Source organism: Sturnira hondurensis, unplaced genomic scaffold (assembly GCF_014824575.4).
Source record: "Sturnira hondurensis isolate 20B ecotype Veracruz unplaced genomic scaffold, ASM1482457v3 Scaffold0019216, whole genome shotgun sequence".
Taxonomy (NCBI): domain Eukaryota; kingdom Metazoa; phylum Chordata; class Mammalia; order Chiroptera; family Phyllostomidae; genus Sturnira; species Sturnira hondurensis.
This window is the reverse complement of record NW_028091847.1, coordinates 740,145-752,166: the sequence shown is the minus strand read 5'-3', so window position 1 is coordinate 752,166 and position 12,022 is coordinate 740,145. Positions and strand designations below refer to the sequence as shown.

General features: G+C 42.1%; 1 protein-coding gene across 14 annotated transcripts in view; it reads right to left on the bottom strand.

Annotated features, from left to right (window-relative positions):
• IGF2BP2 (insulin like growth factor 2 mRNA binding protein 2) overlaps positions 1-11,684 on the bottom strand; it is a 154,079-nt gene extending 142,395 nt beyond the window's left edge. For 12 of the 14 annotated variants that reach the window (XM_037027550.1, XM_037027549.1, XM_037027544.1 and 9 more), the window contains exons 1-2: positions 11,430-11,684; positions 9,833-9,893 (exon numbers count right to left, since the gene is read on the bottom strand). In XM_037027550.1, the coding sequence (XP_036883445.1) occupies positions 9,833-9,893; positions 11,430-11,607 (239 nt within the window). In that variant the 5' untranslated portion in view covers positions 11,608-11,684. Of the gene's footprint in view, positions 1-9,832; positions 9,894-10,391; positions 10,477-11,429 lie in introns of those variants that run through there. The other 2 variants (XM_037027553.1, XM_037027556.1) reach the window with 1 other exon arrangement.
• Between the last annotated feature and the right edge of the window lie 338 nt (positions 11,685-12,022).

Sequence of the window (12,022 nt, the reverse complement as noted above, 5' to 3'; positions counted from 1 at the left end):
CATAACTCAGGGGGTTTTAAAAAGCTAAGTTTACAAATTCAGTGTCCACAGTTTGAAGATATCACTATCAGTTTGAAAAGAAAGGGGAAAGAGCACAGCTGAATCCAGGAGCAAGAAACCAAATTACATACACATCCACAATTTTTTTCTATCCTTCAATGATTAAAAAAATGAAAAAGATTTGTTTTCCCTTCACAAAGAATAAATACAAATTGCACTGCAGGGGGAACAAAAGCCCTTTGACACTGCAAAAATCCTTCCAAAATTTTCAGTCATTCACAAAAACCCATGAAGTTCGACCCACAACCATTAAGGAGCACTGCTTCCCATGCTGAGTGTATGTATACCACAGAACCCATACATTCCAACACATTGAGCAAGCACACACAAGCCTCCCGGCTTCCCCAAACTCAGCCAGCGAGGGGGCATGGGGCGGAGGCAGGCCTGCACACCAGGCACCTTCTATCCCTGCCCTGCCACCATCCAACTGCAAAGGGGAGGGAGAATAACCGAGAGGGGAAGTGGCCAGTGTGGCACCTCGTAGAAAGAAATGCAAAACTTTCTGTGGGGCAGGCCGGCCACATACTCCTAGAGTTTTTAAACATCAAAGAAAAGAACAACTTGTGTAAGATTCCCAGTCCTGCTGACGCTACTGGAATCCCTGACAGGCGTCTACATACCATCAGTGAGTACCAGTCTTTCCCACGTGCTCCAGAATGAGGGAGAGCATGCACGAGCTGCATGCAAAACTCAGTCAGCCACCTAGGCTTCTAGCTTCTACGGCGGCCTGCCTTCTTCCCTCCTTCCCCTTTCCCCTCTGCCTCCTTCTCTCCTTCCCTTCCTCCTTCCTTCCTTCCTCCCTTAATAACTGAAGAGGCTAAACAGAATTTTTTCAGTGTGCAACTGTTTCATCATCTACCCGTGACTGAAAAAAGAAGCATAAACATTGCACTCCAAAACCTTATCCATATAATAAAGAAAAATATCCACTTTCAAGTATATATTATTAAAACCACAAAGATCAGGAGGGACTAAAGTAAAAGGTCTCCTTGGTATACATAAAAACTAAACAGCCTACCCTCAGACGAGCTTTTCAAATTATTATGTTTCATGAATCGGTTGGAGGTTAATCCATCCACACAATCACCATTCACGTCCGTATTTTTTGCTTGGTTTTCTGAAGAGAAAAAGTGAAGAGAAGATATAATGTGGTAACAAGGGTGTATTTTCTGATAATATTTTAAACTCTATCAGAGGTTTTTGACTGAGAAAAGCCATTATTTTTAAACTCATAATAAATTTCATAAAATTATTTTTTTACCAAAAAAGCACTACCTCTATACTTAGAAGCAAAACTCTTGTATAACTCATTTCATTTTTAATATTGTATCTTAAATCCTATTTACTAATTAAAAAGTCATTAATGCATTATATGTTTTAGTATTATGTCAAAAAGAACATATAAATCTTTCTACTTTCTGTGTTGTCACTGACTTTTTCATGTGTCAAAACGATTTTAAATTTTCTAATGTCAATAAGATGAACCACTTTATTAAAGGTAATTTGCAAGAATCCCTTATTTTCCTTCTCTAAACCCTAGTCATTTTTACTTTTATTTTTATTTTATTTATTTATCTTTGGAGGGGAAGGGAAGGAGAGAGAGAGAGAAATAATGTATGGTTGCCTCTCATGCGTCCCCTGCTGGGAACTGGCCTGCAACCCAGGCATGTGCCCTGACTGGAGTCAAACCACAATCCTCTGGTTCGCAGGCCCATGCTCAATCCACTGAGCTACACCAGTCAGATAAACCCTAGCCATTTTTAAAATACACAGATAAAAATGAAAGCATGTCAACCTTTGTGCATTATTCTAGGTCCTAAACAAAAAAGCTTGAAGTGTTGTTTTTTTCCTCCCCAGGAGTTATTAAAAAAAATATCTGGGCCAAAAGCACAAATACAGACACTACCACCACACTGCATACATATATATGTTTTTCATACTTCAGCCGCAATGATTTTTAAAAAACATCTTATCTTTAATACTTCTTCTGTAGGACTACTTCAAGAAAGCTTCTTCAAATTATGACTAGCACTTTTTGTTGTCTTTCCATTACACTGCATTAAAAATACACTAAACTTCAGTGCCTTATCTTCTTCTGCATATTGGTAGTATATATGTAAGTTTCATCTCTTATTGGAGTTAGGAAAAATATACAAAGTGACTCTACGTACAGATTAGCAAACTTCCTCTTTCACTGCCAGGGTGCTGCTACTGTACTCCATTCAGGTGGACAGCCAGAGCAATACGACCACGGCTTCTCAAGAGCAGGTTCCATCAGGAGGAAGGAGTGGCTTTGGAGCTTGAAGCTTTGCAGTCAGGTCTCCCCAGGCTGTTCTGAGGCTAAAATAGAGCCTGTAGCAGGCCTAGTGCAGTGCCCAGTACGCCAGTTACCCTTCTTCCTCCTCCCCATCTTCCGAGTCAGAGTCCCACAGAACATGCAACACTCCACTCTGAACTGTTAGGAACTTAAAGAAATGGAATGCCTGGAGTGTTGGAAATAATCTTCTTTCACCTACTTTTTTCCTTGATAATTCCTTCCTCCCTCCCTCCCCTCACCACTACCATAAAGAGGAGTGTACACCAAAGTTAAAGGAAACAGGAGGATAAATGAAGAAAAGGTAAGGGGAAATGGAATGTACTTCACACACTTAGTTATTTACTATGTTTTTGAGTGAACCTCTCACTAATGAGGAACTCTGAGAAAGCTTCATGGATGCCATCCTGTTAATACCTATCCCACCTGTCCCCACAGGAGAGGCCAAAGGCTACATTCTATCTGGAGAGTGAAGCAGAGAGAGACACCAAATCTAGAAAAAGACTTGGTAGCCACCAGGAAAACACTTAAACCGAAACACAGTTTCTGCCCTCTGGCAATGGGCTGGGTGAAACCACTGAAGAACCCAACCTAAACTTTCATTTACCACATGGCACTTTCATTTACCAGCGCTACCTGTGTGATCTGTGCAGCTCAGGTGTTGAAAGAAACGTCTTTCTTGGCAATGTCCTATTTCATAACACAAGGAAAGCCACCCTGAAAAAAACAACGTAAAAACAAAGCCCAACCTGCTTAGTTAGGCACACCCCCAACTTCTAAGGGCAACCACGGCGATGGGAGCAGGTGATACCGCTGGTAACTTTTAAGTTACCTCTGTTTCCAGTCACTTTTTTCCTAAAAAACTGTAGCAAAGTACAGATCATGCAGATTGATGTAAAAATAAAGTCATTGCAAAGGGTCATTCACAAACAAACCCATTTCCATAACTCTTGAATGGTCCCCTTTGACTCTCACAACACTTTCAGGTGATTTATTTAGGGAACGTAAATGTAGGTGAAACACGACCGAAGCGCAGAAGACCAGGTTCTAGCCCCGCCTCTACCACTGAAGTCCATGCAGCCTTAGGCAAATTATCACATTTCTCTGAGAATGAGTTTCCTCATCTGAAAAAAGGGAGTTAATATTAATTGTCCCATCTTCTTCACATAATTAGTACTTGAAATAAATGAAATAATGTGTGGAAAAGGTTGGGACATCAGCAGCACCATATAAATAAATGTCAGATGCAGCAGGTACTTAAAAATACATCTACCTCCCTGTGATGATGCTCCTATTTATCCATCAACACACAGAATCATGAAACCACCTTTCTGATCACATTTAAAACAAAAATTAAAAGTCCAAGCTTCCCCCTAAGGCAAATTCTCCCATGTTTGAACACATTTTTTAAATGATAATAACTGAAGATGTCATTCTTATTGCAATGGTCCCACATATATTTTCCTGGTCACTAGGTACAGTATTACTTACAGGTAAGTATTAAAAAGTCTACAGCATGTATCAGAACTCTTCATTTTCATAATGGAAAAATTCTAACTAAACATTCTTATTTTAAGAAATAAAGTGTAGAAGACATAAATAATCAGGGAATCCAGGAATAAACAAACAAAATATATCTCAAAACTGCAAGCTTATTATTTACTGAGAACCAGAGGTTTGTCCATTAAGTGATGGGGGGCTGCTGAGCTTTGGGACTTCACTGTCTGCTATTAGCGCAAAAGCACTCATTTTCTCTGGTCAGCTCACTCCACACCTCAATATGCCATTAAACTGAAGTCAAACTGAGGAAGCAGTTACTATAGTCCCCCTCCTCTTTGGAATCCAAAGCAACAGAATCTTTATGTGAAAGAAAATAATTTTTCTTCACTATTTTATTGAAAGACCAGACTAAAGTCCATCATCCAAACAGGAAAAGTAAAACCTTAAAAATGCTTTGAGCACTCTGCAATTTTGCTGCCCAAAATAGAACCCATACAGTCCGTGTCACCAAATGAAAATTACAACTCTGTAAGCATGAAGTCAAATTATAAAGTAAAAGTTTTTTTTTATTTTAATGGTGATAATGGGAGGAAAGACTATTAACTGGTGGGTATTTCTTGTTTATTTGCTATTATGTTTCCTTCAATGACAGTGTTTTAAAGGACTGCCCAAACTAATTTGAACTTGAATTTAAGTGTAAAAAGGATAAACCTTAACTAATAAATTATTTGGGCATGTTTTATTCAGAACTGTCTCATCCTTCAAATTAAGAAAGTAACCATAACTTTCGAGAGATTATGCTTTTGACTAAAAGCTTTAGGAAATTGGTTTAAAAAACTGGCTTAGCCAAGCCCCACACTCTCTTCTTTAACACCAACAAGAACACTGAAGACACTTCGGTAGTATGTAAATAGAACCTTTAAAAAAATTTTGAAATGTATTATTTAACTTCTTTAAAATCAAAGGAACCATTAACACTATGCTGCTTCTAATGAAATTGATTTTGCTCAGAGTACTTTTGTTTTGCAAAATAATATATGGCCTTCCCCAGTACAGAATTTCTAAATAAAAATGTTCTTTCAAATCCTGAACTTTCTAACACTTAAAAAATGGCTTAGAGATTATCAGAGCCTTCACAGGCTCATATGGCTAATTCTACTGGTGAGAGGGGACACCCACGCAGAAAGGAAGGAGAGTCAACTTCCCACTGGACCGTCCTTCCAGCAGCAGGCTCACTGAAGAAGCCACCAGGATGCCAGTGCCCTGGCTTCCACGAGGCTAACCTCCTACAAGTTACGAATCACCCAAAGCATGTATCATTGGATTTGGTTCCCTTTGCCACAAGGTTCAAACACCTATTGATTTTCATTCGCCTTTTCAGGACTGAAATCCAGAGCAGCTGTTGCTCAATTAAAGATTCCCTCCCCTCCCCTCCTGATGCCATCCGTCCCCCACAACACACCCCACTGAATCAGGGATGACACACTCAGCTCAAATAATGTCCTCTAACAACTCTGACCGATTGCTCATCTACTTCTGAGGGTTTCATTAGCAGACTTGGAAGAGTGATTCAGCAGTCAACAGCAAGTATTTATAAAGTTGAAAAGTATCAAATATGTATAAATAGTTCCTGTAGAAATCTGACTTTCATAGCTTTTAGGACTTTCAATAAATGTGCCCAAGTTGCTTTCCTTTTATGCACATTTCAACATTATTTACATGCCCCGGGCTTAAAAATCAGAGCAACCTCCATAAAAATAAACATCTACTCAGAACAATAATGAAATGTTAATTTGGATATGCAATTACTTATAAATTTTCTCATGTCCTTTTAAAACTTTTTTCTTCTTTGATAATATACTGTATTTTAGATCACTACATATAAAAGGCATTGAACAAATACACTAATCTTCTCTCTTCTGTATATAAATGATAATAACAGGATAACATAAAAAAAACAACTCTAAGACCATCCTTTACTGGTCATCTTACACTCAGGCATAATCACAAAAATAATTATTGCTTTTGAAAACACAATTTGGCAAATGTATTATATACCAATAAATTACCTTTTAGAACTCATGTTTAGGTGTCTAGTCATTTAACACTTTTATAAATTGCTATAAAACAGTTTTAAATTGACATGAATTTGGAAAACTGAAAAATCAGGCAGTTATATAAATCTATTTTTATTTCTAGATTTCAATGGTTTTTAATATTTAACTAAATAATGTAAAAATATCAAAACACCAGTCATTTGAAAAGCATAAAATGCAATTTTAAACCTATGCTATTACTTGAGTTACCAAGTAATTCTTTTTCTTTATTGCTTCTATTTTAACTTTAATACTTATATCTTAAAGTTCACAAAAATGTGTAATTCTAACATTATCTAGACCCACATGAAGAAAATTATCTTTTTTAAAATGGGAAACTAAACATCCAACTCAAAGCCAAATCAAAAGTAACCTGACAGTTTGATAAGAAATTTTACTTAATATATGGCATATCCATACATGGAACCTATATAATTAAATCCAGGCATTAACATCTAATTCAACAAATTCTTGATATAGAAGATTACCATGTGATTTTAACCTCTTGAAGTCTTTTCTCTTGCTACAAAATCAAAAATTGATGTAGCAATAGCCTTTGTTGGAAGGCTTGAGGTTGGGTGGCTTTTTTTTTTCTTTTTTGGTATTTAATTCAGCTATACACAATGTAGTACATACAAGCAAAATACAATTGAGATACTGTTTCCTTTAACATTCCTATAGGAGACCAACTTCATTTGCATTGGAGAGAACACAATTACTGGTTTTGAAGTCATGAAAGACAAATTCATAGCTTTTCCCTACACTACCTCGCAGTATTCACACCATCTCAGTGAAGGCACGTCTAGCACCACTTGGTTACTTCCTACCAGTGGGCTGAAACTGCATTTTTCAGAGCTTTGTTTCTCACAGAATCATTCAACTTTAGTTACAAAGTGCATTCAGGTGAGCAAACGTCTTCGCTGCACACAATTTACACAGTGTGAGTGCGTGCACGCATGTGTAGATGCACATAGCTACACACATACAAAACTATACTCTCACCAACATCAGAAATGAAATTTCTATCAAGGAAATTTCCATAACTTTCAGCAGAACTTTAAAGACCTTACCAGTTTGTCCCTCGTTAAGAAATCTTTGTTTTATATATACTACCAAGAAATATGAATACAAAAGAAAGATCCAAAGATTTTTATTCAACAGACCCTGAAACCAACTTAGAAAGAGAAATAGATGGATTGTACATGGCATACATTATAATGATTTGGATTTAATAAGCATGAAACACATATGGCAAAAGAAAAAGAGAGTTTTGTTTTGAGTGACCTGACAAAACAATGGCATGTAGTCTGTCTACTACAACAGCAGCACACAGAAAATGATGCTAGAAATGATAATTTAACAAAAGATCCAACTGGTAGGTAAATGGCATGCCAATAATTTCATAACTTTAGATAAAAACATCTCCTTCCAAAGTATCATTAGCTTTTAAAAAACCTATTTGGAATGTAGACATTAAAACTGATTCTGGAGAACACAAAGAAATAAGAACCATATAAAGAAAATGAGCACTCAATTGAATGATTATTTAAATAAGCAAGCAAGGAAGATAAATTGTTTTCTTCACATTTTCACTTCAACTAACACAAAAACCACATATAGAACTGACTTCACACTGACAAATTTACTCCTAACTTGTTAATTTTCATAGAAATGCAACAAACGAACACCCAAACAGTCACCATATAACATAAAAGCTTTGGTTTCAGATGCCACAGCAGCACCCTACTTTCTGAAAGCCACCACGGTGGCAGTGCCCTGTACGTGAGGACACAAAGCTACTTCATCCCAGGGGTCTGAGCTCAGCACACAGTACCGGGCATTAGCTATCTCTCCCTTTTTAGCCTGCAGTGCAAGTAACTAATTTCTGCATTTTAAACTAATAAAGGAAAGGGGGGGGAAGGTTAAAACCATCCAATCAGAAATGATGTAACCCCCTACAGCAACAGCTTATGCATACGTTTGGTATGTCAGACATCTTCCTCGTAGTGAATCATGCACAATGCACTTTAATCTGCCTCCTAGGTATTTCGTATCACCCACGTGTTCAAAGAAGTCATGTACTATTAGGGCTGGATAAGTCCTAGATTGCTCTTTATTTAACTAACACTGAAAACTTGGGACCTGCTCTTAATTCTGACCTCTTCTAAAAGCACCACAAAATTATTTAAATGACACTCCAGCTAACAAATAACCTCTGCCTTTTGAATGAAAAAGTAAGTTTGTGTGAAGTTGTAAGAGATGTTAATAACTTTAGATAAACCAGTATTTTACTTATATTGCAACATGAAATGAGACATCAACTCACAAAAGTTAAAATAGCAGTGAGTTTGACTAATTATAACCCCCCAAAAGGACTCAAAGCAGCTATATAACCAACAGAATTAGGCATTTACAGAAACATAGCCCATCAAATATTTTGGAGTGTTTTTTTCAAACTTTGTTAAATATATTCAAATTTTCAAGTGTTGTAAGATTAATAATTTAAATTTAAAACAAATACTTCAGATATCAGAAAGCTACAACCTGAATTTCTCAAGCAAAGAAAATATTTAAAGTATGCAAATTTAGAATACTTAATTGAAAAACGAATCAGTTACAATTACATCTTTTCCTAGAGAGAACTAGCTTAATATTGCACATGAAACTGCAAATCATAACTTTTACCTCTTTTTAAAAAGATACTAAGTTTTCTGATATGCCACAGAACCATTTGCAAACAAGAGATATTCTGTTGCTTACTTCAGATAAAACATACCCATAAATGTGCACACGATTTTTAAAAACATTTTAACAAACATTTAAGTATTTATTACATTTGGATAGTTTGTTTTAAAATCTATTCAGACCCTGGCAAAAAAATCCTGTAAGTGGTTAACACTCTTGAGTATCAGAGATTTTAAAGGTGGTAAATCAAAGGCTTCACTTAGTCTTTCTTCAATTCAGCTACTTCATGACTAATGGTGAAGAAATCTAAGTGACTGGGATATAAACTAAGTTACAACACATAGGAGGAAAAAAATATCTAGAATGAGTAATAAAGGGCCCAAATTTAAAGTCCACAATAAACTTTAAAACAAAGATGTTCTCCTTCACTCTCTCCTCATGGACAGATATTTCTCATGTGAGCATATCACAGGAGGATTCCAACCTCCACGAACCTTTTTACTCCTTCATTAACAACAGTGCGCTTAAATATAACTATAGAGTTCACAGTGATATTTGTTTAGCTTCAAACACATCTGAAAAGCAACAGCAGCAACAACAAAAAACGCTCAGAAGCAACATTCAGCAGACCGAGCGACCACAAAACTCTGGCTTTTAACTGCCACCCAATCCAAACAACCCTCTTTCTTGAGAGTGCTATGCAAAATATTGACCCCTTACTAAATTATTTTATTATTCAACATTAAGCTATCTAAAAAAGAAAACTAATTAATCGCGGAATTTAGTTAAGCAATTTAGCTGACACAGTAAATATTTACTCTCAACATCTCACAGGAAGTCTTGACAAGCGTGCGTTGCTATTGTGCTGGGGGTAGGGGTGGGAGGCAGGTTTTGATAAAGGAGTGAAACAGCCCCTGCGAATCTAACACAGCTAGCATTCGAGGCCCCAGCCCCCACCCCAATAAGGCACCAGATTATTTTCCAAGGCCAGTAAACACCTTATATAATGAAAGTAAAAAAAAATATATATGTAACTTTCTAAACTATGTTATCTCCACTAACAAAACAAACAGAAGCCTTTTTACAAAACTACAAAAGCACATTTTTAAAAACTTGAGTGTACTGTTTTACTTATATGTAAACCCAATCACAAAATAACTAAGCAAAATATATTTACCTGAGCTTTTTAGAGACTGAGTAATCAACTTCCATGATTTTCCCATGCAATTCCACTTTACCTTTAAAACAGAAATTAAAACACTCAGAACCTCCCTAGTATGAAACCCGCGGGGGTCTAGCAGGGGCAAGCACTGGACTCCACGCTCGGGCTCCGCCTTCGGGTGCCCTCAAGGGGTCTCCCACCCGGCTCCAGCTGGGCCAACTAGGTTCCCAGTGGGAAGAAACACAGGAGTCCCGAGTCTCGGGCGAAGTGGAAAAGAAAGGGTATGAGCCCGGACCCGACCCCAGGTATAGCTGTGGGTGGCATTACCGGAAAAACAAATTTAATAAAGAGCGGCGCCAATTTGAAAGGATGAGCTCATTTGAAACTCAAGCTGCAGAGCTGGCGCGGCCCCGCTTCTTTCGGCCCCCCACCTCTCCATTCCGCTAACCCGGGTCCCGAAGCCTCCGCTGCGCTCCCCTCCCAGCCTTCTCCTCCCCGCGGCCCCTAGAAGACGCGCAGAAGCCCCCCTGGGCTTCGCTGCAGAACCTAGTCCCCGCCGGCTTCTGGGTGTCACCTTGGCCTCGCTGCCGCCCCGCCCCCACTCCGCGCGCTGGTGGGGAAGGGGCTCAGGCCGGAGTTCCGGGGGTGCAGGCTCGTGGTCTGGGGGCGAGCGCGGCTCCAGGCGGTGTGTGTGCGAGAGGGAGAGTTGGTGAGTGCGCGCGCGCGCGCGCGGGTGTGTGTGTCGCTCTCCGTCTCCCGTCTGGGCTCCAGCGCGCTCGCGGGGCCCCCCGGTCTCCTCTTTCCCGGTTCTCAGCCCGAGCCCCCACCGAGTTGAGACAGGGCACCTCGTAAAAAGGTGCTTCTGGCCGAGCGGGAGGCGGGGGGACAGGCGGCGGAAAGCCCCCAGCCTCGAGTTCTTCTCAATAAAATCGGACAAAAAATTCAGAGAAAAATAGGAGCGCTTGAGAGACGAGCGAGAAGGAACTGAGGTTCGGGAGAGGACCGAGAGAGATGTGCCGTCGTACAGGGGATGGGGTTTGGGGAACCTCGAAACCTCGGAGGGGCACATCGGAGTGGCACCAAGGGGGTGCCGAAAGTGGGGGGCCGCGGGACTAGGTGGGGAGGGGCTCGAAAGGAGAGTGCGGCTCTGGGGACGCCAGAGGGCGAGAGGTCCTGGGCACGAGGCGCGGTAAGGGATGAGGTCCGATCCAGCGAGGAGAGGCAGGATTTGGGGGGCCCTGACAAAGGGGGTAACAGGAAGGTCAGTGAAGAGGGGGGACGGGGCTCTCTAAAGATGGGGGGTGGGGGAACTCTGGAGAGCAGCTCGGAGAGCCAGGGGAACGAGGGTACTCCCAGAGAGCAAGCGAGCCTCGGGAACCCTCGGAGCCGCACAGGGGTCGCCCTCGGGCTGCGGCTCGGAGGGCAAGGGGTGAGTCCGGAGCTCTGGGGGGAGGGGAGCGGCGGTCAGAGTTGAGGGTCTGCTGCGTGGAAGTGAGCATGCGGGCACGGGAGCCCCCGCCGGGCGCCGCCCGCCGGGCTCGGCCTCCCTCCGGGCGCCGTCCCGGCCTGAGCAAGGAGAGGCGGGGGGAGGGGGACAGCGCCGAGTGCTCACCCGAGAGGGTCTCGATGGCGCGGATGGCCCAGTTCTGGTCGGGGTAGTCCACGAAGGCGTAGCCGGACTTGAGCAGGACCTGTCCCGCCAGGGGCAGCTTCCTGTCCCCAAAGAGCTGCCGGAGGTCGTCGGCGGTGACGGCGGGGCTCAGGTTCCCGATGTAAAGCTTGTTCATCATCCGTGTCTTCCCCGAGAGCCCGCGGCTCCCCCGGCCCGGTACCCGGCGCTCCTCGCCTCCGCCGCTGCCCTCGTCTCTCCTCCTCCTCCTCCGCCCCCCCTCCCCGCCCTCCGCCCGCCCGCCACCCACCCCCACCCTCAGCCTGGCTCCCCCCACCGCGGCCGCCCGGCCCGCCCGGGGGCAGAGGCACAGGCGGAGGCGGGGACTCAGCGCGGCTCCCTCCTCGGGGCAGAGTCCCGGGCCGGGCGGCGGTGCGCGGACAAAGCGCTCTCTCTGCCTCCCTCTCTCTCCCTCTCAAGGCGGTGGCGGGAGGAGGAGCAGCGGCGGGCGGCGGCAGCGCACCCCGCTCGTGTCTGTGTGAGAGTTTGTACCGGCGTGTGCGCAGCCGAGAGTGAGCGAGCGAGCGCCCCCTCCC